General features: G+C 41.5%; 1 protein-coding gene across 1 annotated transcript in view; it reads left to right on the forward strand.

Moving 5' to 3' along the window:
- The window catches only part of PROSER2 (proline and serine rich 2), a 45,566-nt gene extending 43,440 nt beyond the window's left edge, over window positions 1–2,126 (forward strand). Inside the window, exon 4 of the mRNA XM_082254348.1 lies at window positions 446–2,126. Coding sequence (XP_082110474.1) covers window positions 446–1,893 — 1,448 coding nt within the window. The 3' untranslated portion in view covers window positions 1,894–2,126. The remainder of the gene's footprint in view (window positions 1–445) is intronic.
- Window positions 2,127–25,980: the final 23,854 nt, after the last annotated feature.

Below are 25,980 nucleotides of genomic sequence, written 5' to 3' on the forward strand. Positions count from 1 at the left end.
TACAAACAACAAAAACTTTTTTTTTTTTTATCTAGATCTTATCTACTTTTACTTTGTCTGTCAATATGTACAGACCAGACCAAAGAATGCTCTTTTAATCCTCACAAAAATAGTCTGAATGCATTGCAACAATTATACTGTTACAGAATTTGCCAACGCAGCTTACTAACCAAGTTTGCAAACTTTATTTACATAGGAACTTCTGTTTGCATTCTTGACACAGAGCATTGATTGGTTGTTAGGTGCAGTGGTTATGGTGAGGGGAGAAAGCCCTGGGCACCCAGAGCATGCCCAAGATGTTTAGGGAAGTATTTTTATGCACCTCATACACCCAAGGATCTTCAGGTTGTTAATAGTCCACCATGAGCCAGTCATTTTGGTTATTTTTTATTTACCATTTAATTTGTTTTTTTACGCTAAAAAGTAATATTTTGTATTTCAACAGATACTGGTTCTGGACCAAATACCAATGGTCAGAAACACACACAACACGATTCCAGGCTATTGGCTGCCACTGGCTCTGCTAGTGCACCTGTGATTATCCCAGCAAGCAATATTCAGAGGGTGGAGGGCCATTTTCCTTCTGAACCACCAATAGACTATCCGAGATTTCTTGGAGCTGTTCCCACGCCTGTAATCATAGCACAAAAGATCTCCGAGAAGAAAACCGAGAATGTACATTTGTCCTCAATGTCACCCAAAGAGGAGAAATCTCCAGAACTGAAAAAAAGTGTAGCCACCTCACCAGTTGGTGACGATCATTTTGTATTTCCTGGTTCACCTAATGGGAAACTTAACAAATTTCCAAATAACATAAGTGTTAAACTTACAGGGAAACAGTATAACAAAACAATCGCTAAGGCGGCTGTCAATGTACAAGAAAGAAAAGCTCAAGTCCTGGCCAATTTACATGGGCCAACTTTGTTTGCGGAGGAAATTGATGGAAAAAACAGCGAACTCATTCGGAGGACATCATTTCGGGATATGCCCAATGAGCAAGCAAGATATGAAGCACTGACTAAGCTTGGCTTGGTTAAAGAAATGCCAATTCAAGCTAACATGCAGACCACTAGTGCATGCACCTCTCCTGTTTCAAATGGTCAGCATTCGCCAAAGTTTTTTCCTCCAGAAATAAAGAGGAGACTTTCAAATGAGAAAGTGAATGCTTATTCTCAACTCTCACCAAAGATCCCGACTCCAGAATTGAATACAAAGATTTCAAATGAACACCATGTCATCAATGGTCAGAACGCTTCGAAATTTTTCACTACAGAAACAAAAAGGGTACCTTCAATAGAGAAAGATAACATGAGCGGTCAGCATTTGCCAAAGGCCATGGCTGAAGGTTCAAACAGGAGACTTTCAAATGAGCAAATGAACACGCGTGTTTCAATAAAGGCCCTGTCTCCAGAACCAAGCAAAAAGATTTCATATGACCATGATTTTAACAATAGCCAGAACTCTTCAAAATATTTCACTACAGAAACAAAAAGGATACCTTCAGAAGAACAAGATAACATGAGTGGTCAGCACTTGCCAAAGGTCTTGGGTGAGGAATCAAGCAGGAGACTTTCAAATGAACAAGAGAGTATCAGTAAAATTTTGAGGCGGGAACCCAGTCCCTTTGTTCCTTTGGGGAAAACTGTTGTTATTAAAGGAGAAACACCAGCTTCATCTTTTGATAAAAGTAAGCGTCAAAGTAGCATATATGTTAATCATGAGCAAAAGCAGCCAATTCACCAAGAAATCAAGAGAACGCAGTCGGTGCCAAGACCTACTGGTTTTAGATCTCAGGGGATTACTGTACAGTTCTCTGGACGTGACTCTTCTGAAGAATCTAGGAAAGATGCATTAAGAAAGCTTGGCCTACTAAAAGGACAGTCTGGGCAGTGAAATCATGTTATTTTCCCATACGGCGGACATAGCTGAATTTTATATGTGAAGTGCACATACTGCACAAACTATAGACTGGTAGCCTTTGAAGGAAATTGTTGATGTGTACAGCACAGTTGTACACATTTATGTAAAGATGTTAATACTATTACGCCAAAGAAATTTTAAACATGTCAATAGAATATATTTCTACTTAATTATTGTTAAGTCTCACCTTGCAACCTTTTTTCTGTAGATTTGTTTAGTCCGTGTCAGAAAACAGGATTTGGTATCTATTATATATTATATTAGCTAAATGTAATGCACAGTGAAGACTATATTCTACATCTGACTATAGTCATCTACATCTGAGTTAAGAAGGCCACATAGAATGATTTGTATTGGTCAGTTTTTCAAGATTTACCAACCACTTTTTAATAGATTGTTGCGCCTAAAATAGTTGAACCGAGAAATCATATGGCGTAAAAAGGCTTTTCAACGAGCATTGTGCAATGTATTCTGTTCTCCTATTTATTCAGTATGCTCTGATCATACAATAAGCTGCTTCTCAAACAACATAGTCTGTTTTACATCTGGCCCCAAGAAGTACTGTACACCAAAAAGCACTTCCTTAATGGTAAGTAAAATCAAAGCAATATTCATTCCTCAAGTGTTTTCTTTGAAACATAAAAAAAAACCTCATCTTTTGTTGAGTAAAAAACATTCCCTTCAGGGTGATCTATGTACATTGCAAGGATGTTAACAAACTTTGTTGTAGATTCCTACCTTCTGCCTACCTTCTTACATGTTATTCTCAAGAAATAGCTGTTAGTCTGTGGCCATGTGCAAAATATATGTGAACGGGAGTGATTTAAAATGATCAATTAGTTGCTACACTTGCAGGGTTCTAATCAAAAAAGTGTATACCTCACCAAAATGGCTTTTTTGTTGCAGATGATGCCCAAAAGCTGGCTTGTATCTCAGTACAGGCTTCTGGTAAAAATCATTAAGCCAATCACACAAGCAGGAAATTACATTTCTTGGGGATGTTCCATACACCATATGTGTACAGAACGCCTCCAGGTTGTCATATTGCATTGCATTTTACAGAAAATTACAGCACTTGTGTAGTAATTGTATATACTGTAATATTTTTCTTTATTTGCTATTTTTCACACAAAAGTGCAGTTATCTTTTTAATATCACATTTATAGTTCCTCCAAGCAGGTCTGGAGCAAATGTCTTACAATACTAATAGATGTTTGAGAGTGCAGGCTCCCTGAGCCCTCTTGTAAAATTTACCAAAATTGTTTACAGCCTTCTCTATGTTTCTTTCTGTATTTATATTCACCTATTTATCTATACACCAAACATTATATTTGTTTTTCCTATGTTAAAGTTAGCATATTCATATGTCAAGGTTACTTTTAGTAAGTAGGAAGTCCAGTATGGAGTGTATGAGCATGTGACCTAACCAGGTGAATGAGGATCCAAGGATTTTTTGGAAATACACATAAATCTACTGGGATACACTACCTGTAGGGAACTATGAGCACACATTGCTGTGATGAACAAACAAATGGAAATACAGTAAAACCTTGGATTGAGAGTAACTTGGTTTGAAAGCGTTTTGCCAGACAAGCACATTTTTTTTTTATATAAAAAACCAACCATGTGAGTTGCTAAATGTTGAACCTTCATTAAATGTAACCATATTGCTACACTTAGAGGCGTCTCTCTTCTCTTTTATACTCTGTAGCTCCTGCAGGATTTTGCTTCTAATCTCTTTGTGGAGGCTGCCATATGTGGATGGACATTTATGGTTACACAGCCTCACATTGCTATAATCTTTTTATATGGACTATAGACTGAAGGACGTATGAATAATGGTTGTGGAACAAATCATCTGAGTTTCGATTGTTTCTTATGGAGAAATTCGCTTTGATATACAAGTGCTTTGGATTACAAGCATGTTTTCGGGATTGAATTATGCTCGCAATCCAAGGTTTTTCTGTACAGGGCTCTCACAGCCTTATGTAATACTTTATTTGGTTTAGGGAACCATACACCTTTGAGAGAGCTTGTTGTACACATTAGATGACTGTTAACGGGCATGCTCTGTCACCTTTTAGTCTTTCGACACTAAAGACTCAATTGTTTCAAAAGACTGTGAGTGCCCCACATTTCTTGGAACTCAATGACTGGACTGGTTTTTACTCCCAGCCTAGGGTTGTCTTCACATATCTGTTAAAATGTCATATCTAATGCAGATACTGATACCTTGCTATTGATTTAAAGTGGATAGCGAGGCCTTGGGACACTCATGACATTTAATCCTTTCCTCGGAATGCACACAGTGTATATGATATTATGGTTGTAAATATCCAGAGTAGAATATTAGATACATTGTCGCTCTCTCCAATCTGATGTACATGTATGTACATGTCTGCTCTTGCTTTGCTATAATCAACTAAATCTCCTTTGGTGTTTCACACGCTTTCCTCTTTGAACACAATGATCACTATAAAAGAAGCTTTTTTTTTTTGTAATTAAAGCTTTCACCCTTTCCTTTTAAAACCATGAATTCAAAAGATGTGTTCGTAGACTCCACATAATAAGACGTCATCTTAATTAGCATTTGTCTTTGATGGGGGTTATAAGAAGAGTTTCTGTTCTGCTGATTTTGGTCGCATTTTCCTTTTCTTTTTCTCTTGTAACCAATCCTAAAACACTGTGAATGAGAATAATACTAACGCCAAATACAATACTTATCTCTGTTATCTGACTTAAAGGAGAAATCTGTTATTAATAGAAAAGCAAAAAGGTGCATGGGAACCGGTGATTAAATCCTGCCTCTTTGACATGAGTCCTTAAATCTATTCATCTGAAAGATCCTAAGCTTAGCACTTAATGCTCGCACACACCCGCTGGGTCGAACAAAGAAAGGTGACAGCTCAGGACAGAGCCGCTGTACTAACAATCTGATGTTGGTACAGAGTCTTCCCCGCTGTTCTAATGTGTTCTGACAGGGGAACCCCCCCCCCCTTTTTTTTAGTCTGGCAGCAGTACATGCGGGCCGAATTATACTGCCCGACAGTCGGCTCATGTGTACTAGGCTTTACTCCTTCAGGTCCTACAGAAGCCACTGTCAGTTCTTTATCCTGTGAGCCAGAAGATTTAGCTGAGACTTCTAAGGAGTAATCACCCCTCTGGCACCTAACCTGAGGCAGCAGTGCTTTACATATTAAAGTGCACCTATCCCTAGACCATGGACCTTAAACTATTTACATATTCTTTAAAAACAGTATATTAGCTTTAAAACAAGCCATCTCTGACCTTCTTTTAGCTGTATGTACTATGAAGTAAATCATTCTGAAAGAAACAAAATGAGGTTGAAGGATTGTAAGAGGTGCATGAAGGTCAGCCAGCCCCCAGTCTGATGTACTCACCCTCCAGTCTGTCACCAACCAAATAAAACCTGTCTCTTGGTACAAAGAACATGGGTTTAGTTGACACACATTTGCAAACGCATGTGAAAGCTGCAGAGCCACTTCACGGCACCCTGTTATATCTGCAGTCCTACACTCTTAATTTAGTGTCCTCACACTGGAGGCACATGGCCGCTAATGGGTGGATGGGGGACAGGTGAGAGGGAGACAGCCCAACCTCCCCCAACCCATCCTCATCCACGACTGGCTGTTGTCTCAAAAACTCAAATAATTAGGTTATAATATAACCATGGTGCAAACTGTAAAAGACCAGCTGAAAAGCATTACACCTCCATCCCCTTGGTGGATGCAGTATATAGATAGGAAGGTATTTTATGTATGGGGCATGGCCTGTAAAGCACACTGCCTTTGAAATCCCTAATCATTCTGAAAGATGCTGGAAGATCACAACAAAGACTCTGAAGTTGGGTTTCACTTAGTTTCTATAGACCAGGGATCCTCAAACTACGGCCCTCCAGCTGTTGCAGAACTACACATCCCATGAGGCATTGTAGAACTCTGACATTGCAGATATGACTAGGCATGATGGGAATTGTAGTTCCTGGAGGGCCATAGTTTGAAGACCCCTGCTATAGACCAATTCACACCTGCCAATAAAACATCATAGGAATCCTATAAAGAACAGACTGAATACAAAATAAAAAATTGAGTTCCATTTTTATTTTGTATTCAGTCTGTTCTTTATGGGATTCTTATGATGTTTTATATCTGTTATCTATGTTAGTCTCTCTGCATTTGCATGCCTAAACAGGGGCGGTCATCTGTCAATTATTGACAGCCGCAAACTAATTGTATCACACAGATTGTTCCGAACACAAGTAATTGTTGTATATATGTATATACATCTCTGTATGGACATTTGTATGTGAGAACTGAGTGATCACCGGTGTTTGATCGCTCAGTTTTCAGTGCAGAGGCGGCAGGGGGCAAATGCAGCATTGGATCAATGTCTCATCCACCTAGAAGAATCTACGTTTTTTTTTTTTTTTTTTTTTTTAAACCCATACTTCTCTTTTAAAGTGCTTGTTTAGAATGTGTAAATATTTTAGTATGTATAGTCTGGGCTCGTGTTCACATAATCTGGAGGGTTTTATGTTTTCAAGAAAAAGGTAAAGCTGTTGTTGAATTATGGAAAATGAAACTGCTGCTCGTGTTATTCAGCCAGGTTGTTTTTTCCAAATGCCATCTTGTTGCCATAGACAATTTCCAGTTTTTCATCTGTGAGTCCAACAGAATCAACATTTCTTGTATGTAGGGATACATCCTTCCTGGTACATTTTGTGTAAAACATTACAATATATGCATTGGAATTAAATATATGTTAAGATTGTGACAAACCTCCCTCTTTTTAAAAAAATAAACTTCTGTGCATTCTTTTATGCATTTATTAAAGGACTCTATATACTGTAACTATTATTTTTAATGTCGTCATCATCATGTTTAACTGGTAACCAAGTGCTGGAGATCTTTTGTTATTCCTAGTTTTTTGCTCTAGGTATATCTAATTAAAGGTTTTTATTTTTTATACAACTTTCACTTTTATACACTATCAATAGTGGTATGCACCAGTATGCACAGAATATTATGATTTTCCATTTAACCTAAATTCTGGCTGTGCATAGCTAGTATTCCAAATGCTTGGTATGGCCTACAACATTGTGCTGTATGCCATTTCATTTATGTGGTTCTATTAAACCTATATGGTATTGCTGTTACATCAACCATCTTTGTTTCTATTAATAAATATGTTTTGTCTTCTTATATGTATCTGGTTTCTGTTATTTAAACATTCATCACATGTTCTTGAGTTTTTTTGTGCATGTGACATGCAAAGCAATCTGATAGCACCAAGATTCAAGATGTCACAGGATGTAGTGTACAGTAGCTGTTTATGTCCACACCACAGTGACAACCACTAGGAGATCATTTAGCTCCCAACTGTCTCTCAATTGGAATGAAATACCCCTTTTTGGTCTATGTATCGATCTCTATAAAAATGCACTATTTAACTATTAAGGGTGTTTTATTGCATATCTTTTCATCCACCTTGCACATCAGTGTTTTTACACTATGGGGTTGATTTACTAAAACTGGTGCACTGAGAATCTAGTGAAGCTTGTTCAATTAGGTTTTGGGAATACAATCTAAAAGCTCATTGGTTTCTATGCAGAATTGCACCAGATTTTGCACTCTCCAGCTTTAGAAAATACCCCTTATGGGTCAGGATCCAAAAGGGGTTAAAGACGTGTTTAGGATGGTTTGTAACTTCACTTTGTCTCTAGGATTGTCAGCCTGAAGAGACACAGTACTGTTTGGAAATGTATACTACTAAGAAAAAATACAACCAAGACTTTAATTTTTTTTCACTTTAGTAAAGCTTACAAAAATGGAGAAGAATGTCCACAATGGTATTCTGTGTGGGGACTTTTTGGTATTAAAAGCTTTATAATTAACAAGGTAAAAATGGAAAATTGAATGACAGGTACTTACCATAATTTACCTTTCCTGACTAGCTCCATGTCAAAACAGCTAGGTATGGGCCTCGCCCCGCCCTGCCCCCCATGCTTCCAGGACCTAACTCATGCGTTTAAGCCCACCTGCAGCTGCGGCGTTCTGTAACTAGTCCTACCAAGAATTGTGCTGACAAGGAGCTCATCAGGAAAGGAAAATTACAATCAGTATCTGTCATTCAATTTTCTGTTTTCCCTGACGTCTCCATGTCAGCAGAGCTGGTAACTAACTAGCCACACAGGAGAGGGATAATGCTACACGCTCCCTAATTCTAGCTAAAAGTAGAAGCCAGGATGTCTCTGCCAAATTCAACTGTCATTAGGGCTGCTTCTATACAGTAATGAGCCATGAACCTATATATCGACACCCACCTAGCTGCCTTGCAGATCATCTCTGGGAACACTCGCCTGCTGCCACTCACAGTAGAGAGTGCCGTGATCCTACTGACACAGTCAGCCCTTTCAACTTGTAGGCCACTGAGATGAGCTTCACCAACCAAAAGGCAACAATCTTGTTGGAAGTTGTGAAATCATTATGCGCTCAACCTGTAATGACAAACAGGTGCTCAGGCTTCCTGATGACAGAAGTCGCCTTGATGTAACATTTTAAAGTTTGGCCCACATCCGATGAGCTAACTTCTTGGGTACACACTAATAGGGACGTAGGAAGGACAACTTCTTGTGTGATATGAAGGCCACGTTAGGCACAAATTAGAGCATCGGCATGAGTACTACCCTGTCCAGGAAAAATGTGAGAAAGGGTTGTAAAGGCCGAAGGTTTTTTATCTTATAACCTTCTGTGTGCAGCAGCTCCCCTAAAACTTCCCTGAGCCTCATCTTGGTCCAGTGATGTCCACAAATGCCTCAGCCGTCCGTGACTGTCCCATCTGATTGGCTAGGACACAGCAGCGGCACCATTGGCTCACGCTGCTGTTAATCAAAATCAGTTAGCCAATGAGGAAAGGGGGCGGGGCTGAACCATGGTTCCATGTCTGAATGAATACACCGAACTGCTCGACTCGGGTGCCCCCATAGCAAGCTGCTAGCTGTGGGGGCACTGAACAGGATGGAGGGGCCAGGAGCACTGAAGAGGGACCCGAGAAGAGGAGGATCTGGGTTGCTCTGTGCAAAACTACTGCACAGAGCAGGTAAATATGACATTTTTGTAAAGTCTCTTTTTTTCTATAAAAATAATCACTTTAAACCCCAAGGTTGCTAATACTGACACTCTTCTGGTTGATGTAATTGCCACTATTAAAGCTGTTTTCCCTTAAAGGGAACCACAGGGGGCCACTTTGAAGACATCTGATGCAAAAAAGTCCTACACCAATAGGAGATCCCACTTCGGGGACAACAATCTATTAGGGAGATTTCAATCAAATTGCAGCTTGAAGAACAGTATAATTAAAGTGGTTGTAAACCCTCATATATACCCAGTGAAGTATACAGCCTCAAATGATATACAGAGATAAAAAAAAATCTTCCTGCGTAGATTTCACTTGTTTTTCTGCAATCTTCTCTTCCCTACACCCATTCAAAAGGGCAGATCATGTTAAAAATCTTTCTTCACCTGTCAGGAAGAGAGCGGAGAGGCTGCAGTTACTGTGTGTAAGAGCTGATTGGTGGAAAGGAACACACACCCCTCCACACAGCTGAAGAACTGTGTTCTGAATAGACAAGCACCGTTATGAGCTCCCACCCCACAAACACAAATTTTATCTCATATGTCCGGAAAATTTCTCAGAACTGACTTATGCTGGTAACAGCGGAACTAAGCACCAGAGAGAAATGACACTTAGAGCTTTGGGGAGACATAAGTAAACACTGCAGATATATGTGCTTTGCTCAGATTCCATAACTGAGGTTTATAACCACTTTAAATGTTGTATTCCCATTGTATGTTGGTAAAGGCAGAGATAGTCAAAATATGGGCCTATAGCGTAATTGCACATAGACCTAAATCAAGCCCCACCTACAGAAACTTTTATTACATGGCAGACTTTTGAAGAGCCCAGTGTACAACCTAGATCAGCAGCAATCATGTGAATCTATGCCATATTCTACTTTAGGCACTGTTAGTGCTGTATTTCCTTGCTTTCATTAAAGTGTTCTCAACCGTTACAGAGAACCCAAACTCCATTCACCTCTGCCTCTCAAGACCCAAGCTATAAGCTTTGGCCTGTTGGGTGCTGGACAAATGGGACATTGGAGAAGATTTGATCTTGCCGGCAAAGGGAGTGGATCCTTGACATTCATTAGGGGGGGCAGAGAGTACCCAGGCCCCTTCAGCCATTCTGGGATTATCACCAGAACTGTCACCTTCTCCCGCCACAGCCTCAGCAGGAAGCTGAGAATCAGAGGGAGCAGCAGAAAGGCATAAGCTGTGTTGGAGATCCACTTTGTGATCAGAACCTCCACACTGATTGCCTGTGGATGCTGGACCCTGATTGATTAGAGGCAGATTTGTCTTGTAAGACAGTAGCTGTGGGTAGCTAGCTTGAGCCATATCTCCGGTTTAGGCAATATTCAGCAGTGGTTCTTGAAATGATTCTTAAGGTTGTCAATAAAAAAATAAAACCATGTTGTACTTACCTGCTCTGTGCAATGCTTTTGCAAGGAGCAGCCCCAGTCCTCTTCTTGTTAAGTCCTCCGCTGGCGGTCCTGGCTCCCCTCCCCTCTGAGTGCCCCCAATAGCAAGCCTCCTGCTATGGGGGTACTCAAGCAGGCTCAATCCCAAACTGCACTCTTGTGAATGAACATTGTCTTTGGCCCTGCCCCCACTCTCACCTCATTGGCTTACTGGCTGTAATTGACAGCAGTAGGAGCCAATGGGGCAAGAGAGACCCGGGAGAGCCCTTGCTCTCATGCACATCGCGTAATTATACTGGGGGGGAGCTGCACCCAGAAGGTTTTGTTTACCTTAATGCATATGCATTAAGGTAAAAAGCCTTCTGCCTTTAAAACCACTTTAAGTGCAGTGACTTTCCCCATGGTATATTATGAATTGGGATCCTGCTGCCTACACATTTAGAGTATTTTTCTTCTATAAAGTTGCCAACATTGATGCAAGTATATTATCATTTCATATATAACTTGGAACTTCATCTCTCAACCGGAGGTGTTTTCTTTATTGAAATGCATCAATTTTTCATTTCTATTTATGGTCATTTATGACATGTTTTTTCCTTCAGATTTACTTATATAAAAAATTATATCTGGACTGTCTCCTGAAGAAGTGGGCGTTGCCCCATGAAACGCGTAGAGAGCTTGAAAACTTTACATCTTCACGAATAGTGCATTTTTTCATTTTAAATAGTAAAGACCGCTACATTTGTGCTTACATGTCTAATATGTGGATATTAATGACATGACTATTAGCTATATTAATGTTACATATTTTTTGTTTAAGTCTGTTTTAATATGTTGTAATAAGCTTTGTACTTTCTTATATATGCTGTTGAATTTTTCTCAAGCACCACTCATAAAAATTATTTTTGGTTGTTTCGACTATAATGGGGACTGAAAGTTTCTAAGGTTTGAATGTAGGCGGCCTTCCTATAGGTATATTATGAATACAGAGCTGTTTTTTATTATTATTATTCAGACGGTAATCTGTCTTTTAGGGATTTTTTTAACAAATTCTCTAAATTGGTCTAAGTGCAGTAATGATTTTCTTATATGGGTCCTCATATTAAAATATTCAGGTGTAGAAAAGGGTGTTTTTTTCAAGAAAATTGAATCACATTCAACAATCAGCATTTAATTGTAAGGCATCATCCTAAGGACAGCTTCACAATACTCCTGTGTCCTTTGATCCTTAAATAAATGAGTGCTATGACAGGAAGGACTGCCTGATCGTAGGGCCATAAATGACAAGTAGCTCATATGCAAGTGTGTGGAGCTCAAGAACATAGGAATTTCAGGGATTTCTGTTGCCATGACAATTTTCATAAGAATGTGTTGGGAAACGAATAATCAACACACATTTTATTAGGAGCAAATTCTACTTTCAAAGTCACGCCTTGCTGTGTTATATTCAAACTTGCATCATGAGATCTATGTGCAGTAATTATGAAAACAATTACATACAATATACTGTATATTCAAGTGATTGTAAAGCCTACTTTTTATGTAAAATAAAAAAGAGGGTATACTTACTTGCTCTGTGCAATGGTATTGTGTAGAGTGGTCTCTTACCACCGCCGGCCGGCACTGTCCACTACTCTTCTCCTATGGGTGCATCCTCAGCAAGCTGTGTGCATAACGCAAGACATGTGAATAGTAGAAGTAAACACAAGTGAAACTAAGGATATAAAAATGTAATTGTTGTAGCATTTTGCCCCTTTCAGGGACCTGCCACCTCATAACGCTGGCATAAAAATGCATGCCAAAGCACAAAAAAAAAAAGCCAAGCAACACAGTGTGCATGAAAATGCATTTTAAATGTATATCAGCACACATGCATCTTTGGGACATTGTGGTGTGTTTTTATATACAGTATGGTGTGAAAGGACACTAGAACTAGACTGAGGAGAATGGGGTTTCTGGGGGGTGGGTGGAGGCAGCAGAATATGTTTAACTGTATTTTGAATCATTAGGGAGCATGGGTTTGATTTCCTAAAGACAATTAGGATGTGCACTCTGCAAGGGAATCTTCCTCAGTGCTTAGTGAATACAGTGAAATTTCACTTTACAAAGAATACTCGATGAAAGTCAGCAGAGCTGTACCTCATTATTTAAAGGATAAGTTCACCTTTTGTAACTTGTTGCATGTTACACCCATATTCCGGGTGTAACATGTTACAAATCCACCAGCCCCTGCACCCCCCGGTTCCCTGATGTTCAATGCACAGAAACCCCCTCCAATCAACACCCCATGTCCACAGGTACAGTCACTTCCCTCATTCAATCCTGCTAGTATTAACAAGGTTGCTAAACTTTTTTCTAACGCCCATCTAACTACCTGCCCCATGGATCCTGCTCCCTTGCAAATGCTAGGCTCACTCTCTGACTCTTTTCTATACTCTCTAACTCACATTTTCAATCTCCCTCTCTTCTGGTATCTTCCCCAACACTTTAAAATATGTGCTAGTCACCCCTATCCTTAAAAAGCCCTCGCTGGACCCCACCAATCCTAACAACCTACGCCCCATCTCCTTACTCCCCTTCTCCTCCAAACTCCTTGAAAGACTGGTCCACAACTGAGCATCTGACTATGAAGAAACATCTTGATCCCCTTCAGTCTGAATTTCGCCCTCAACAGTCCATGGAAACTGCTCTCCCTAAACTCATGAACAATCTACTAATGGATAAAACCAATGGACTCTATTCTGTACTAATTCTCCTGGACTTCTCTGCTGTCTTTGACACAGTGGACCACCCCCTCCTCCTAAAAACTCCACTCCTTTGATCTCCGTGACTGTAATCTTCGATGGTTCTCATCCTACCTATCCCACCACTCCTTCAGTGTCACTTACAACACTATATCCTCCTCTCCTCTTCCTTTCCCTGTTGGGGTCCCCCAAGGTTCTGTTCCTGGACCTCTCCTTTTCTCAATCCACACCTCCTCCCTGGGTCAGTTGAATGTCTTTCATGGCTTTCAATTTAATCTCTACGCTGACTACACCCAAATCTATCTCTCCACCCCCCAGCTCACTCCCTCTGTCTCCTCACACATCACTAACTTACTAACAGACATATCAGCCTGGATGTCGCATCACATCCTCAAACTCAACCTATCCAAAACTGAGTGCATGATATTTCTTCCCCCCCCCCCCCCCCACATGCCACTTCCCCTGATTTCTTTGTCAAAATCAATAGCTCAACTATCAACCCCTCCCCCAAAGCCAAGGTCCTAAGTGTAATCCTGGACTCTAAACTATCCATTCAGCCCCACATCCAAGCGCTGTCCAAAGCTTGCGGCCTCAACCTCTGCAACATCTTCAAGTTACACCCCATCCTAATCAATGTCACCAGAAAACTTCTAATTCACTCCCTGGTCATCTCTCGCCTCGACTACTGCAACCCCCTCCTCATTGGCTTACCTCTAAATAGGCTATCCCCCCTTCAGTCAATCATGAACGCTACTGCCAGGCTCATCTACCTTACAAACCACTCGGCGTCTGTTACCCTCCTCTGCCAATCCCTCCATTGGCTGCCACTCAACCAATAAATTCAATTTAAGATACTAACAATGAGTTACAAAGCCATCCACAACCTGGCCCCCAGCTACATCACTAACCTGGTCTCTAAATGCCAACCAAATTGTTCTCTTTGCTCCTCCCATGCCCTTCTACTCTCTAGCTCCCTTGTTACCTCATCCCTTGCTCCTCTGGAATGATCTACCCCAATATGTCCGACTATCTCCTACTTTGTCAACTTTCAGACAATCCCTGAAAACTCATCTCTTCAAGCCTATCTGGCTCCCATCTAACAACTGTACATGTATTTTCTCCTTCAGCACATCCACCCAGGTATTACCTCTTGTATCTCTTGACCCTCCCTCTTAGATTGTAAGCTCCAACGAGCAGGGCCCTCTGATTCCTAGTGTATTAAAGTGTATTGTATTTGTCTACACTCAAGTTGTAAAGCACTGCGTAAACTGTTGACGCTATATAAATCTTGTCTTCAAAGAACGTGGTCGTGCGGGGCTCCTCTCTCCCTGACGCTTCACTCATTCACAGAGTTCTGTGAGTTGAAAACTACATGGTCCACCAAACTTTGCGGCTGATGGCTTGTAGTTCTCAATGAACTACCATGGCCCTGTTCAGCTCTGTGGTAGCTCATTGATGTTTCCTGGTAATCTGTAACTGCTTGGCAGTACAGCCAGACAGCTTACACACAAAGCCTGCAAGAGTCCTGCATAGCATCCACGATCTGCTGGTCATGGGTGTAATTCTTTCCAAGCTCCCAATAAATAAAATTAAAAATGCAGATTTTTTTACCTGAAAAAAAGATGTGCATTTATTTTTTTAAACAAATATCCCCAATGGGGTCAGAGACCACAGTAAAAACTTAAAGTAGAAGTAAACCCATTGATTTAACAGTGCCGGGAATGTATCTGTCACATTGGTTGCGCTCTTAACCAAACTGTCAAACCATCCAATGGCTGGGTTCATAACTGATCACATGTGCAGCATCATGGCAATTGAAGATTAGACAGAGGCCAAGATGGCAGCTTCCTTGGCTGAAAACAATGGGAGGGTTTACTTCCACTTTCAGAGGGCTTTTGTCCTTTCCCCACTCTGTTTGAAGAACAGAATTTGTGTGTGCTCCTGTTGAGGTCCTCAGGAAATGTGCCACATCCCTGAATGGAAAGCAAACAATTGTGGTTCCCCTGGGGTTGGGACTTTTTAGGCACAATATGATATAAATACCGAAAAATATGATAAAAAGTTATATTTATTAAACATGTACAATATACAAAAAAGGAAACAAATGTATCATATTAAAAACATAAGCAAGCAAGAAGTGACATGTGCAAAATAGCAAAACTCTCTCTGTTTGAAGAAAAACATTTTTGCTGGAATTAGGCTTTTAAAGTGGAGCTCCACCCAAAAGGGGAAGCTCCGCTTGTCTATCTCCCACCCCACCCCCCTCCGCTGCCACATTTGGCACCTTTTAGGGGGAGTAGGTACCTAGTTTTGTCAGGTACTCGCTCCCAGTTCCAGTTCAGTTCGCTGTAGCTGTGGCAAACTAAGCCGGAAATCCTCCTTCCCCCGCAGCCGGGCCCATACATAGAGTGCAGTGCACTTCATGTACAGTATGCGCAGTAAGGAACTGGCTGTGAAGCCGTAAGGCTTCACTACCGGTTTCTCTTAGGGGCTATTCGCACCGGAAACTGCACATAACTGCGTGTTTTTGACTGCATGTTAACATGCATTTGAAGCACGCTTGAGCACTGTGTTTTTTTGCAGTTGCAGTTGCAGTGAAGTGAATTTTTATATATGTTTTTGGGCTTGGCTTTTTTGTATTTCCTTTGAGGTCACTTCCTTCTTCCTAGTGTGTGGAGAGCATAATTCTGGTTCTGGCCTTTGCTGTTTTGATACGACGTACTCGTAGGAGGCGTTGTTACTGTGTTCATCCACTACTGATGGAAAGAGCGACCCATGGGCAATTCTGGACCCTCTACAAATGACCTTCGTTCACATCCAGACAAGTTTATTTAGGCAGCAAATTATTTTTGTGGTCTCTTTTTTGTCTATAATAAAGTAAATAAGATGCATATATATACAGTATATATATATATATATATATATATATATATATATATATATATATATATATATATATAAATAAATATTGTGATAGTGATTGTGGAAAAATGGGTTTAAAAAGACACAGGGTTTGCACATGCAGGACTAAGGAGCATTTTTTTTTTTCTGAGCAGAGAGGACTCTGGCAGTTTTCTCTGGATTTTGGTGTTTCTGGATGGGGCTCTGTAGTTTGGATATTCTCAGGAGTCTTGGGCAGGATGGAATCTCCAATCCCATGTCTGGGTGTTGTGGGCAACCAGCAGGGTGTGTTCTAAGGTGCAGAGGCCACTGAGTCCAACGGGGCTGTAGACAATCCAGAAGTCTCTGGTGGGTACAAGCTGGAGGTACTGGGAAAACCCTATCAACAGGCCATGTGGGTCTGAACAGCAAGGTGCTGTCATCTATGTCTGAGAAAGAGCCTGAATAGCAAATAGTCTGGGAGACCAAAACAAACAGAGGTACTGCTGACAGGGAGCCAGGTAGCTCTGTATTTTTCATTTTTGTTTGCTGTTTGAAGTTGAAACCCCTGCGTGGAAATACATGGATAGACTTTTGTTTTGTTTTCTCTCATTAAAAAGTGGACTTCCAAGCCCTAACTGCCCTAACTATAAGGCTTGTGTGACATGGACTCACTGTGCAAAACCACGGAGCTAAACATCCCCCATACCACTATATATGTATATATATATATATATATATATATATATATATATATATATTAATATATTAGTTATGTATATAATAAAATTAAAAAAGGTTTGCAGTATTATATATGCTGCAGCTCATAAACGGGAAAAATACATTTTGAACAGGCTTCATTTCTGGGCCTAATTTTTGCAGGCACCCCCACCCCAATGTGAGAAAAACATTAGTACGAGCAGAAGAGGGGTCCTTGTGATCACTGGGGGTCCATGTGGTGGCTGCACACGGTTATTGGAACACTTCATGATTGATATGGCTATCCTGATAAACACATGCAGTAAGCAATTTACACCAGTGATCTCCTTTCTGTCTATGTTCATTTCTTCATAATCTATTAAATTCTTGCTGTAATTCTCTCCTAGATTTTCCCTTTTCTTCTGTTGTATTTATAATGCTGATGTCTGGGGTCATAAAGCACAGGATACTCCTGGTGTTCTGTCAGAACAGGCGACCCATCAGATTAGAAAATGGAAGTGATGTTCCGTCAGCTTAGTGCTTACTGAGCATGCGCAGGTTTGCTAATCTGACAGTCACCTGCAGTCATAAGGCACCAGCGGACATCCTACTACACCCAGCTACGTTTTGAATTTCACAGTCCTTTAATGGATAAAGTGAGCGTATATAGATCAACATAGTATATTGCAATCTGTCATTCTGTTTTCATTTCATTTTCAAATCCTAAAATCCGTTTAATACATTTTCAAAGCCTAAAGGTTCAGCGCTGAGCAATGCCATAGTTGCCAACATTTAAAAAAAAATTTGCAGGGACACTTTGCAGCACAGCTATCAATTACCACACCCACTTCCCTGAAGCTCCGCCTACTTTGCATAATTAATCTTGCCTACTTATCAGATTATAGGGTCTACTCAATATAGAGAGAATTACAGGAAATTGAAAAGGGAATTTCAAACTTAAGGCCACAGTAGCAGAGTTAGAATAATTCTCCCATTCACTACTTCTGCGTAACATTTATGGGCGTAACATTTATGGGCAGCCCGATTAACGGGCGCTTCCAGGGACAATATAAATTACCTGGGACAGGCTCCTGATTGCAGGGACTGTCCCAGGAAAAAAGGGACAGTTGGCAAGTATGCAATGCGGGGTTTACCAAGATGGCCTCCGCCCACCTTCCTAATGCTGGCATTCAGCTTCTTTCAAAATGTAACATTCGAAACAGCATCACAGATGTCAATATACTATATGTATTTATATTTGCTCAGTTTATAGCTAAAATTACTGTGGAATTTAAGATCTAACTGGGTGTAGTAAAATGTCCGCTGCTGCTTTCTGACTGCAGGTGTTGTGTCACATTAGCAAACCTGCTACGCATGCGCAGTAACTATTCAGCTGACAGAATGTCGCTTCTGTTACCTAATCTAATGGGTCGCCGACTCTGACGGCACACTGGATCATGGTATGCATCTATTGGTGACCTGTATGCCATTTTGGCTATACTCTGCTCTTCACATACAGCAGATGCACAGAGCCAGGAAGTTAATGGGAGGGACAGGACATAGGAAGAAGGGACAGGTTATAATATTTAAGGGGCACGGTGGATTTGTAACGCATTTGTAACTGCATTCGCTGTACAGAAAAATGCAGCATGTTCTACTTTTTTAACTGCACTGAACTGCACTGCAATGATGTGTACTATGCCCATAGGATTACCTTGATTTTAGGCTGTCTATGCAGTTGGAGTGCAGTTCCAACTGCAGCGGCAGCAGGGCCGCTGTCAGAAATTACAGGGCCCCGTACAGCCTACCTGACGGGGCCCCCTTTAAGCAGAGAAGATTGTCACACAGGTCAGAGCAGACTCAGCTTCATGTCTACAGTCTGCACATTGCAGGCCTAGGACCCCCCACAAGGTGTAATGAAACTTTAAGGGGAACTTTCTCCTGATTGTGGACACTTGTGAGCAGGAGTAAGAGAAGCCAAGAGTTGGGAGAGATTTCCTCCTTCATGTCCGGTCACTGTGCTGAGAAGAGTTAGAAGTCACCCAACCATAGAAGACTCATCAGAGGAGCTTCACATCAACCTCCAGAACAGGACACCAATAATCCCCTACGAAGCCCCCACAAAATACCCGGAAGCCGGGCCCTTTGTGAATGGGACACACAAACGTCCTCACAGGAGCAAGAGGGAACAACCACACAGGGACACATAGGAACATCCAGAGGGATTCCTGCCTTCCTACTTGCTGTGCAAAGCGTGTTACCCCTACACGGGGAACATATTGTGGTGAGTGCATATACAACAGGGGGTCCAGAGCACTTCACCGGGCACAGCAAGTATCCGTTAACAGCACCAGCAGCACCAACACCAGCACTTTTGTTTATTGACACAAGCACTTACAAAGACTTATTATTGTGTTCAGCTGAAGAACCTTTTTTTTCAATCGGCACGTAGCCCCTATACTGTGGACCATTTATTTATATGCATTTTTATGTGTATTTTTAATGTGCATATAGGACTTTTTAGCACCTTAACGATATATTTATATATTTAACTTATCACGTTTATTTTACTATTGTCTACTGGATATTGTTTTTTGTGGAACACTTAGCACTTTGCACACTTAATATAGATTGTCCATTACACTGTGAACATCCACGGAACAACATTTCAGTGTATTCTGGACTAGCACCTTAGTTCACCTTATGCACTGATTCACGCTAATATTTATTTATTTATGCACCATTTGCACCTATCACTTTCATGCTCATACATGTGACTATGTATTGATTTGATTGTGAATTGTTCACTATACCCATTCCGTTAGTTATTATATTTATTTACTTATATATATCTCTTCACATTGAACACACAACATCAGGCATCTCTCACCATTGGAAACTGGACACAGGGATTTGCATTTTCCACATATCTACATACCTACATATATACACTATACACAGAGTAGCGCCAGAGCTCATAACCCATTTCTATTTTTTTTTTATTAGTAATGGCGGCGATCAGCGTTTTTTAGCATGTGTACCTTAATGTGCTTACTCACAGTGTATTGGAATGGTTAGCTGAATCTCCTGATCTCTCCCTGCCTGTATCACAGAAGACTCGCCTGCTTTGTTTACATAAGCAGGCGGGTCTTCTGTCAGTTTAACTGACGATCGCGAAGGAAGGTGGCAATCACCGCCGCTCCTCCCGCGGCCCACCTCCCGCTCTGTCTAAACTCCCGTCTCCCGCCGAAACCTCGTGCACAAAATCACGTAGTACTATGTGATTTTGCACAGCCGAGCCACCCTGCCGCAGTAATACTATGGTGGGCGGTCGGCAAGAGGTTAAAGGGTAACTCCACTTTAGTGGGGGAAAAAAATCAGCAAATATAGAAAAAACAATATAGCATATACAATTGCGACACAAATAATTATGTAATTGAATGTTATTAAAAATTCCCTTTCCTTTTCAACCTGCAGCTGTTGTAATGTTCTGAAAATGCAATGCAATATGGCTACCTGGAGATGTTCTGTACACAGAATGTGTACTGACCACACCCCAGAAACATAATTTCCTGCTTGTGTGATTGGCTCACCAATTTCCCCCAGAACTCTGCACTAAGATACAAGTCACATTTCTGGCATCCCCTGCAACAAAAATACTCCCAATAGGAACACGTCTAAATGGGGTGCAGGCCTAGCAGTTTTCCTTATTAAAGCCCTACAGCTGATAGATAATAATGAAACCACTCCCATTTGACCCACTCAGCACAGAGGCACAAACAAAGATTTCTTCAGAACAACAAAAGGTAGGAATCTGCAACAAAGATTGTTAAAATCCCTGCAATGTACAGAGATCACCCAGAGGGGAATGTTTTTTTCTTAACAAAAGTGGAGCCCTGCTTTAAAAAAAAAAAATTCTATCTTTTTTGCTTTTACGAGGGATGAACAACATCCATTGTGATAGGATGGACCATGACATGTCCTCTTCATGGAGAGATCTGGGGTCTTTTAGAGCCTCCAAAGCATCTGATCAAACCAAGATCGGTTTGTTTAGATGCTTGTTCAAGCCGGTAATGGCTTGGTTATATGAGACCGAAACTGGAAGTTACAAAATCCTTGTTGCTTCCAGTTTCTGACGTCACACAGTGGGAGGAATGACACTCATCCCTCTCACTGTCTCCTTGGAACAGAATGGTCTCCTTGGAACAGAATGCTATGGTCGCATCTTAAAAGGAAGTAAAGGCAGAGGTGGGACCCCCTTCCACTGCCTGTAAAAGTAATCTAGCGGCTTCTTAGCCACTAGGACTACTTTTACTTTGTGCAGAATCGCTTGGACTAAAAAAAAAATCTCTCAATCATTCTTGCAGTGATGACTGAGATATCACCCTTCCAATCCAGCGATGTACTGGTACATCGCTGGACAGGAAGTGGTAAAAGGGGATTGGTTTGAGGGCTGGTAAAAATGCAGCTCGGCTGCACGTTTACTGCCTTCTCAACTGAAGTTTAAAGTAGCATCTCACCATGTCTTATGATAATCAGCATTACAATAATCACACCGGCAGCGCAGTAAGTAGGTACTCTATCATGAAAAAGAGAATTTGTCGTCAGAGTGACAAAACGTGTAGGGCAGGGCTTAGCGTCATTACGACACTTCTGGTTCGGGTCTGTGGAGCGCAGAGCGTTCCGGACTTCCTGGTTGAATCTACGATCATTGGTTTTTATAATGGTGTAAGTGATTACATTTGCTTAATAAATTTTATTGAAATTTTACACTATGAGGGCTATCATTTTGTGTTCCATTGTGAGGAAATGAGCGCACAGAGGATACGGGGGGTAGTACGGAGAAACATATCGGAAGGAAGACTAAGGCAGACACTCCAAGAAAAGGCGAGAAGCCCCTGTTGCAAGGGGATTGTCATCTGGTGAGTGTACATCTGACGGGGATCACGGGAGAGCCTGGGGCTCACTTTATGCTTGGACTTGCTTTGGGAGCACTAACTCACAGAGTACTGAAGGCAGTACAAGGATCAGCATACTCACAGGAGCACATTCAAAGGACGGGGGATGTGTTCTTGAAGAACAATACTGTTCACATCAATAAGACATTTGAACACTTTTGAATTTATGTATGTAATGAGGCACTAGCACTTTCTTGTGGTGTTTGCACATTCCTAAATTTTGCACAGGGCTGATTGTTTTATGCACAGTATTATGTATGATGCATACAATTTATGAATTTATTTATTTAGTGGGTATGTTTACCTGAGCAGTATGCAGCAATTTGCACAATTTAGCCTTTATTTATTTAGGAGGAGCAGCGCCAAACCTACTCTTATAATAAGGTACTCTATCATGGCTCTATGTCACATGGCTGTTGGGTGCTGACCAGTGGTGGCTGGTGCTCCATGGGCCGAGGGGCGGCAGACGGACCGCACCATACACCTCCCTCTGAGACCACACCAGGCCACACACAGTACACACAGCATTACAGTACTGGACCCACAGCATAGCATGACAGGACAGTACAGTACAGGACCCCCCCCCCCCCCCGGCTCACTCACCCATCTGCAGCAGGCGAACTGCGGCGGCAGCGGCTTCTTCCCCATCTTCTGCGTCTCCTCCTCCCTCCTCCTCCATGCCCAATGGCATGGATTCTCCTTTTGGCCAATTGGGAAACAGGACTCAGAACCCGCTTCCTGATTGGCCAGGAGGAAGATCCATCTGACAATAGTGAATTTTCATTCGCTATTGTCACACAACTGGGTGGGCTCGGGGCGCAGTGCTCTGTGTCCCGAGCCCACCCTTTTTTTTTAGCCTATTAGAGCCTCTGACTCTAATCACATGGCTGAAAATAAAAAGCCCCATTGAAGTCCATGCGTCCGGCACCCCGCATGTAGATTAGCGGGCCGGACACATGGATGGGGGGGGGGGGGCGGCGGCGCCCCATATGCACCAGCCGCCACTGGTGCTGACTTTGATAACTTGTGGCTGTACTCTATGTAACAGATTGTAACACAGTACAGCCATAACAAAGTCAGCACTGTGATGTTTGCACTGCCATGTGACACAGAGCCATGATAGAGTACCTGCTTACTGTGATTATTGTAATGCTGATGATAACCTACTGTACTATGCTGGGATATAATAGAACACAGTGAGGATTCTATGTTCTATTCTCCAATCACCCAGTCCACAGCACCTGAGGACTGGAGGCGGGTGCAGGGCGGAGAATCACAGCATCACTCCGCCGGTCGAATTAATGGCGAAAAGATGTATTTGCACCCTGAAAATGAAGAAATAGTCCCTTCACTGCACTGCACTCACCTCCTGGGCAGTGTCATCTTAAGAGCATTAAAGGGCCCCGAGCAATGCAGTGCGCTGGGGCCCTGCCTACACAGTCACCCACAAGAAAAAAATGCTAATTATCAATAAGGCGATATTTATTGGTATAGAAGTGCCAGGCTAATGACAGCTTCCAAGTTTGGCGCCGGGTCCGGTGAACACACACACGGAAAGGAGTCAGACTCGACTGTCCTGTGTGGGCATGTTCCCGTGGAGGTGGACAGGCATTCCTGCAGTTGTGGGCTCCCCCACCACCGCCCAAGTGGCCTGACAGCAGCGCAGGGCCGACAAGCGCATGCCACCTGCTAAATTAGTGTCACACGGGAATCGGGAATAATGCTTGACTGGGGCTGGGTTGCTGCCCAGCGTGCCCATCTGGTAAGATGGCCCTGCTCCTGGGCCCCTCTGACCTGATGGGGCCCAGGAAAATGATATAACCCCCCCACCTTCATAAACAAGTAGAAGCGGGTAAAAGTTTAGCAAGCTCGATATTTTTTTTTTTTTTATGCAACAATGAACTGCAATGTTGCCCGGGCCCTGCTGTGTAGCTGATGGAGCCAGGCCCGGTACAACAGGCTCTATCAGCGGCAGCACTGGATAGCCGATTAAAAAATATTGGCTTGGGTGAGGACACCGCTGGATACCTAGACAGGTAAGTGCCCTAATATTAAAAGTCAGCAGCTACAGTATTTTTAACTGCTGACTTTAAATTTTTTCTGAAGGAGCCTGGAGCTTCTCTTTTAGTAATATACTGGAAAATGTAAAATCTTAGATCGGTATCCCCGCTGCATTGATGGTCGGTACTTCCTGATAAGCATTCCGTGTCCTCTGGCTAGCACACATATGATTACTTTCCATTTACAATAAAAATCATTTTGTTTCATAACACTTAATGAACAGGATAGGTGACACGTCGGCTACATCAATCTATCATGTTATATAATTGTTTCTTGGAACATACTATTAGGACCATTAGCAGGGTGTGAGGGCACATTCTCTCCTGTCCTCCATTTTAGCAATATTTAATAACCCAGATGTATACTTTCATTCAAGATCTTTGTAAGCATTATGTTTATTAGGATATGTGTATGGAACAGCACATATTTTGTATCATAAAAGAAGTATTAAACCTAAAACCAAAAATGTTATATATTGTAGCTTAACAGTTATTAGACATAGTGCCTGCATTCGTTTTCTTTTCCCATCTCTGTTTTCACCTGGTGATCTCGCCAGTAACACACCTCTTCTATTAGAATGCCTCCACTGGGTGAAGGTGCACAGGGGCCAATTGTCAGTCTAGGGGAGGGCAGTGTTAGATGTGCTAGCAGATTTAGATACACTAACAAATTGAAACCAAACTCCGCCTCACAGTGAAGTTACACAAGCAGTTGTAGCAACAGATTTTTTTTGTTTTCTTTTGGGAGAAAGGTTTTACATGAGTAAATAAAAGCTGACAATTGTAAACACCCCTGCCAGTGGCAAATGATTTTCTCAATACTCTAACTGCTACATTTTCAGGAGAGCTTGTTCTTTTGAAAAACAACAGACTTACTGGCAGAATCACTAGATGAAAATAAAGGAAAGAAAACCTAAGCAAGAAAAAAAATTCAACTACCACATCTAAAAAACAGTAAGCTGCAATATAAGAATGTTTTCTTTTGGGTTTAATGCTGCTTTAAATAAAATGCCCACAGGAACAAAGTGCAGCAACCAATCTGATTTCAGTTCACTGTAGTCAAGTATATTAGTTGCCATGGGTTACTGCACTCTAACTATAGTTATAGTACCTTCCATTCTTAGTCATTAAAATGTTAGTAAACCCAAAAACATATTTATTACATCTCATCTTACCATTCCTTAAGCTGGATACACACTATACAACTTTTGTTGGTAGATTCCCCTTAGATTTAAGCCCCGTACACACGTACTGATCGTCGGCCGAGCGATTGGCCGTCTTTTGTCCAGGGCTGTCGTGTCTGTTGAAAACTGCAAAAGACTGCACACGAATTTTGTCGACTAACAACAGCCGACTGCAGAAGTGATGTCATGTGATGGTTAACATTCCTTGTCTTTTTTAATTTCTGAGCATGCCCAGTCTTGCTCATCTGCTGTCTGTCGGCCGAAATCTGTACTGACTGACGAACAATCGGCCGTTCTGGTGTCGGCATACAAAAATTTTAATGCCTGCACACCCGATTCTGTACTGCCTGAAAATGCGCTGTCGGTTGTCGGAAGCATCATACTAACAAGCCGACAATCGGCCGATCGTTCGGCGGCCGAATATTTATGGCCGACAATCGGTACGTGTGTACGGGCCTTTACCTTCAACTATGTAGTGCAAGGGCCTGCCTGGTTGCATATAAATTGAAAGTGTTTAGGTCTGACCTCATATTATATGGTTTTGGTAAATCTAAAGGACAAAATCTAAAGAAAATGTTATAGTGTGTATCCGGCTTTAGATGTGGTGGCTGCATTCATCTTCTTTTTTTAGGTTTGTTTTATTTCATTTTCACCTGGTGGTCCATTTGGTAAGGCTGGCCATACATTATACAAATTCATTGTACAATTTTCCTTTAGATTTACCAAAACCATATAATATGAGGTCAAACCTAAACACTTTCAACTTGTATGCAATCAGGCAGGCCCCTGCACTACATAGTTGAAAGTAAATCTAAAGGAAATCTAACAACAAAAGTTGTATAGTGTGTATCCAGTTTAATGGGCCATACACACTATACAATTGTCTTTAGATCTTTTCCTTTAGATTTACCAAAACCATATAATATGAGGTCAAACCTAAACACTTTCAACTTGTATGTAATCAGACAGGCCCTG

This window comes from Pelophylax lessonae (genome assembly GCF_965119305.1).
Source record: "Pelophylax lessonae genome assembly, chromosome: 4".
Classification (NCBI taxonomy): Eukaryota; Metazoa; Chordata; class Amphibia; order Anura; family Ranidae; genus Pelophylax; species Pelophylax lessonae.